This window comes from Myotis brandtii, unplaced genomic scaffold (genome assembly GCF_000412655.1).
Source record: "Myotis brandtii unplaced genomic scaffold, ASM41265v1 scaffold165, whole genome shotgun sequence".
Taxonomy (NCBI): domain Eukaryota; kingdom Metazoa; phylum Chordata; class Mammalia; order Chiroptera; family Vespertilionidae; genus Myotis; species Myotis brandtii.
In genome coordinates this window covers 1,671,235-1,677,551 of record NW_005356042.1, presented here as the reverse complement: position 1 = coordinate 1,677,551, position 6,317 = coordinate 1,671,235, and the positions used below count along the sequence as shown (strand labels likewise).

The 6,317-nt window shown below is 48.6% G+C and overlaps 1 protein-coding gene across 1 annotated transcript in view; it reads right to left on the bottom strand.

Moving 5' to 3' along the window:
* LOC102263283 (speedy protein E4) overlaps positions 1-6,317 on the bottom strand; it is an 11,110-nt gene that overhangs the window by 1,970 nt on the left and 2,823 nt on the right. The window contains exons 2-4 of the mRNA XM_005862661.2: positions 2,000-2,251; positions 1,314-1,372; positions 842-927 (exon numbers count right to left, since the gene is read on the bottom strand). Coding sequence (XP_005862723.1) covers positions 842-927; positions 1,314-1,372; positions 2,000-2,251 — 397 coding nt within the window. The remainder of the gene's footprint in view (positions 1-841; positions 928-1,313; positions 1,373-1,999; positions 2,252-6,317) is intronic.

Here is a 6,317-nt window from a genome sequence, read left to right as displayed (position 1 = left end):
AGAGAGAGAGAGAAACTCTGATCCACTGCCTCCTGCATGCACCCCAGTTGGGGCTGGGATTGAACCTGCAACCTGCATATGTGCCCTGACTGGAAATCGAACCCTCAACTTTTCGGTTTAGGGGACAACACTCCTACCAACTCAGTCGCACATCAGCCAGGGTTGTTTAATGAAGGCCTGCATTGAGGACTAAGACCATTACATTTGGCATGGTTATGGGGGGGTGGGTGAAAAAGATGAAGGGAAGAGAGAGAGGGAGAGAGAGAGAGAGAGAGAGAGTTAGAAATGGCTAGTCCCAAGCCTATTTGTTGGGGGTAAAGTGAAGTGGTATCAATTCTTTATGAGGCTTTTGTGTTTTCTTTTATTTTGTTCAATCTTTTAATTGACATTAGGGTTGTTGGCTTTTACAAAGAAGAGTATAAAAAACCCTATACTACAATTCTATCATTTTTATAACTAGACGGAACAGTACAAATAGGTTATAAAAATAGATGAAAGGGCCTTAGCTGGTTAGCTCTGTGGTTAGAGCATCAGCTAAAGGGTCTCAGAGTCCATTCCGGTTAAGGGCACCTACCTCGGTTGCAGGCTCAGTTCCCTGCCCTGGTCGAGACTCCTGTGAGAGGCAACCAATGGGTGTGTCTCTCTCACATTGATGTTTCTCTCTCTCTCTTTCTCCCCCTCCCTTCCATTCTCTCTAAAAAAATCAATGGAAAAAATATCCCTGGGTGGTAATTAACAAAAATTAAAAAAAAAAAATAGATGAAAGGTCAGGATACAACTCGTCTCCCTCCTCCTCCCCAGGGTATGAATACTGACTGATGGGAATAAGCAAGATACTCACAGGGCCAGGAAGAAATGAATGCGTCGGTACTGCCAGGAGAAGAGGCCCGCGCGGCTGAAATAAGCTATCACCATGGACAGGAGATACTGATGGAAAGAGAATAAACATAGAAGGACTCCCGTTGTGAAAGAGGAGGAACAGTGGGATGAGTGACTGGCTGATGCTCCCAGTGGCAAGCGCTGAGGTTTCAGGGCGTGTGCTCAGGACAGTCAGCTCCAGGAGGGTCTTTGACAGGCTGGAGCAAAGGGGTGTCCCCAAAGGCAGAGAGAAGAGGGCACTTGATGTGGCCAAAACCACAGGGGCAAGATCCCAGAGGAGCCAGGGCTGAGGCAGGGCTGCCCGTCCACACTGCAGGAAACTCCTCGGTCCCCGAAGGGAAGGGGTGACAAGGCATCAGGCAGGAGAGAGAACTGTGGGCTCGGAAAGCTCTCCCCTGCCCCAGGATAGATGGCAGAGCAGGAGTACTTCTTACCTTGTCAGAGAGCCTCAGATTTGTGTCCCAGGCCAGGAATCTTTTAATGACAGGATCCTCTGTGAAAGAGGGCATACGTTAGCTTGAGGACAGCCACAGGGTTGCCATGGGAGCGTTCCAGGGCCAAGTGCAGAACCATGGCCCTCCTGGGGAAATTTCAGGATTGTGGCCAAGGCCAAGGCCAGTAGGAAGAGGGACAGAGGAGATAGTTCCTGGGACAAGGAAGCAGTGGTGACCCCTGAACCTTACCCCCCAGTCTGGGGTGACTGAGTGACAGGTAGGGTGTCAGTCACCTATCTACAAGATTCAGAGCTGAAATAATCCGATGCCATGGCCATCGTCAGTGGACAGTCCCTTTAGGGTGGGAAGGTGGCCTTATTATGTGTCCTCTTACACAGATGAAGGTGTTTAGAATCAGAAGGGCAGTCAGGGCTGAGAAGTCGCAGAGGGTGCAGTTGAAACTGAGCTGCCTGACTCCAAGTGCAGCCCCATTTGAAGTGTAGCCTCGTCCTCCATTATCTCTGAGTGCCCCCCCCACCCCTGCCATGAGTGATTGACATGGAGCCCTCCTAGGAAAGGGAGCTCGCTAACTGGCAGGGAATTCTTTTCTATTGGGAAGGAGTACTTATTGGAAGGTCCTTTTTAAAGTGTAGGATTGGAGGGTGCTCTGCAGGGTCCCTTCCTACCGAGCAGCCTGGTGAAGGCCTGATGGTGCTCAGGTCGCACTGAAGACACCCGCTGCCTCTTCAGCTTCATCTTGAGCCCGCACAGGGTCTCCACGACCCAGAGGTCCTGAGCCCCAGGGGCAGGATCCTCCTCCGTCTCCTCCTCTGTGGGCCACTCCCTCTTCCTTTTCAGGCGAGCAGATCGAGGCAGGGCGCTGCCCTCTGCACAGGGGCCTGAGTAAAAAAACCAGCTACAATACACAGCATTTGCCTCTGGAATTCAGCTACTAGTCACATAAAACAAACTGCATACCCACTCCACCTCATGTACTCCCGCCCCCAAAGCAAACCCCTCCATTGTCTCCAGTCTCATAGTCTACTGACCTTCCCCCCAGCCATCTTTCCATCTCACTCCTTTGGTGATGCCCACCTGTCCCCCAGTCATCTTGTCATTGTTCTATGTCTCTGTCCTCAAAACCCTTCCTTGTTGGTGATAATTTCTCCCATTGGAGGGGAAAAGAGAGGTACCTTCCACTGTTTCCTCCCTTCCCTTCTCTCATCCTTGGATCTCATCTCCTAGCCTCCTTCCCAGACGTTCCTTTCGTGGGGATATCCTTGTCCCCAGAAGCCTCCTTCCTAGCTTCCCAGGCTTTCGTGGGGATATTCTTGTCCCCAGTTCCTGTGATCTCCTCCAATCCCTGGCTTTCTGAATCTGTCTTTCACACACACTCTACTCAGGTCCCCCTTCCTCAATGGTCAACCCTCTCAAATCCCTTCTGCCCCCAGTTTCCTCACCTGATGGTCCTGGGACGACTTCAACCACTCTCACCTCTAGGGGGCACCCTGAGCAGTAGGCTGTGGTCTCTGGTTCTCACCCTGGAAACTTGGTTCACAACTGTCCATGATTTCTCCCAAATCTTCCCTTTCAGGACACCTAGACTCCAGTCTGTTCAAATTCTTGGAGAAGATGCTGTTGCCCACCTCTGTTGCCAAGCACCACGGAATTTGGTCCTTCCAATCAGGAAGGTCGGAAGCCTCTGATGTCATTAGTCATTCCAACCTGGCAAGCAGCTTGAAGGATCCAAACCCATGGACTGCCATGTGTGCACTGCTCCTGGGAATCAGGGGTCAACCATACCTCCTGCCACTGACCCAACAGCCTCTGTCCAGCCTCCAACACTCTCCTCAAATGTCAGCATAATTCTCTTAAAAAAATCTTTATTGTTGAAAGTATTATATATGTCCCCCCTTTTGTCCCCCATCAATTCCCTCCAGCCCCCGCCCCCACGCACCCTGCCCCAGGCCTCACCACCCCGCTGTCTATGTCCATCTGCAGCGGTTCTCAACCTGTGGGTCGCGACCATCGGAAAATACATATAGCATATCAGATATTTACATTAGGATTCATAACAGTAGCAAAATTACAGTTATGAAGTAGCAACAAAAATAATTTTATGGTTGGGGGTCACCACAACATGAGGAACTGTATTAAAGGGTCACGGCATTAGGAAGGTTGAGAACCACTGCGCCTAGACCCTTCCTTAGAATGCAGTAAATGCTATAGAAAAAAAAATAATGAAAAAGGCCAGCAGGGTTGATTACCTCCTCTCCACCCACCCTCCCCCACCTTCCCTCCAAGATTCCACACTCTGTTCCATGCTTCCTTGTCTCTGGATCCACTCTGTTCATCAGTTTATTTTGTTAATTAGATTCCACGTATCAGCATCACTCTTTACCCCTCTCCAGGAGATGCTGTGTTCTCTCCATTCTGAACTTGAAATAGGCTGGACTCTCTCCTTTCCCATTCATATTTCAGAGCTTAGTCTGATGAGAGAGGGAGGTCACAAGGACATTTAGGGGAAGCAGAAGTGCTCAGACCTTACAAGAATGAGATACGTGTGTAAACAAGATCCCAGCTACATTGACTCCTCGTATTAAATAGTTACTTAAAACACTCCATTTGCCAAAGCTCGATGGTTACAGACACGATGTTCAGGATTCTGTACTGGAGGACATGCATCTTCCAGCCTCAGGCATCTTTCAGTCCAAGACACTGTGAGAACCTAAAATCCTGGAAAACTACACATGTGCTCACACACTCAGATGGTGTCTCCAATTTCAGGGAGTCTCTGGATTTCCCAAAGCCTGCCCCTCAATTCCAATTAAACTCTAGTCTACATATTTTCAGCCTGTGTATCATCCTTGACCCAGACATTTTACTACCTCTCAGTATCCTATGGATGAAATGTGCCATGCACAAAGAGACTACGTGGAGAGATCTCCTTCCCTCCTTCCCTCTCTTTCTCCCTTCCTTCCTTTTTGTGGTAAAATAACATAACACAATTTAACATTTTAACCACATTTACAGTTAAATTCAGTGGCATTGAGCACATTCACATGGTTGTGCTACAATCACCATCATCCATCTCCACAACTTCTTCATCTTCCCAAACTGAGACTCTGCAGCCATTAAGTACTGACTCCCCCTGTCTCTCCCCAGTCGCTGGCAGCCACCATTCACCGTTCTGTCCTTATGAGGTTGACCACTCTAGGCCCCTCATATAAGTGGGATCAGACAGTATTTGTCCATTATTTCTGGCTCATTCAGTCAGCATAATGTCCTCAGGGTTCATCCATGTTGTAGTATGTGTCAGGATTGCCTTCCTTTTTAAGGATGAATAATCCTAATATATAAAAACCCAGGGTCTGTAACATCCAAAACGACCAAAAGCTTGACGGACTGGAAGTCAGTCCTGCAGTCAGTGCTGGGTCACCGGTGCTGGTGACCCGGCACTGACTGTCGAGGGGGCTGCGGATCAGGCCCGGAGAGAGGCAGGGTCTGATCCGTAACCTCCATGGCAGCTGTTCATCAGCCCCTGCCTCTCTCTTTCTCTCGGGGCCTGTCCAGCAGCTGTGCCTCTCTTTCTCTGAGGGCCTCCAGGGGGGCTGCTCATCAGCCCTGCCTCTCTGATCAGGCCCGGAGATAGGTCCGGAGACGCTGACTGGCATAGAAACCGACCAATCAGAACCAAATCTGTGTGAATTGTGAGGAATCCGACCAATCAGAACCAAATCTGTGTGAATTGTGAGGAGCCAATGGCTGCATAGGAGGCGGAGCTTCTGATGCTGAATGGCATAGAAACCAACCAATCAGAACCTTATCTGGGTGAACTGTGAAGGCAGAACCTAAGGTGGGGGCTGAGGAGGGGTTTTAAGGGCAACAGCTGTTTGGTGTAAGAAAGCAGTTCAATTTTTTAATGACCGGTTTGGCAGTATAGTGCATATGGGCTATCAGTAGTCCAGATAGGGATTATGTATTTCTGTCTGCCAAATAGGGATTATGTATTTTTGTCTGCCAAGAGCATCTCCTCCTGCTGAAAAAGGCTCCCCCCCCCTTTAAGCAATCCTATCCAATATAATCTATCTATACTAATAAAAGGGTAATATGCTAATTAGACCGGGTCAACTGGCCATCTTCCGGATGTCTGACTTCCTTCCGGACAAAGCCATGGTGGTGGGGGCCGAGGCAGAGGCAGTTAGGGGCGATCAGGCCATCAGGGGAGGACAGTTGGGGGTGATCAGGCAGGCAGGCAGAGGTAGTTAGGGGCTATCAGACAGGCAGGTGAGTGGTTAGGAGCCAACAGTCCCAGATTGTGAGAGGGATGTCCGACTGCCGATTTAGGCCCGATCCCACAGGGGCTGGGCTTAGGGACCACCCCCCCTTGCACACGAATTTCACGCACTGGGCCACTAGAATTCATTATAAGGGTCACATTTTGCTTATCCATCCATCTGCTGATGGATACGTGGCTTGTTCCCACCTCTTGGCCCTGAGACTTGCTTTTGACCCTTTGTTTGAACTATCCACTTTTCATGGAGATATGAGTGCTTTCCTTTTTTCTTGGGATAAAGGCAATTAACTAACATGGGTGGCTACCCAGACTACCAGGTGAATTTACAATGGACTGTGAAAGAATGTATAGCAAATGGTGCTGCCCTTTTACACGAGATGAGTAACCATGACCTTGAGAACACCTCTGTAATGATTAGACCTGCTGAGCTATTTGAAAAGATGAGGTTTGTTTGTTTTTGAAATCTCCTTGGTTTGCTTGCCACGAGCCTTACAGTCTGGTTTAATGGTTATTCAACAATAAACACAACTGTTTTCTTTATTTCTACAGTTGTGGAGATGATTTTTCTTTTTAATCCTGCCCCCCCTCCGACCAGCTTTTAAGAAACAATTGGCCAAAAACACGGTTGTATTATTTCACTGCCAAGAAGTGTTAATCATAGTCCTTAAGATCCCATTTAATCATATATATATATATAGTATATGTAT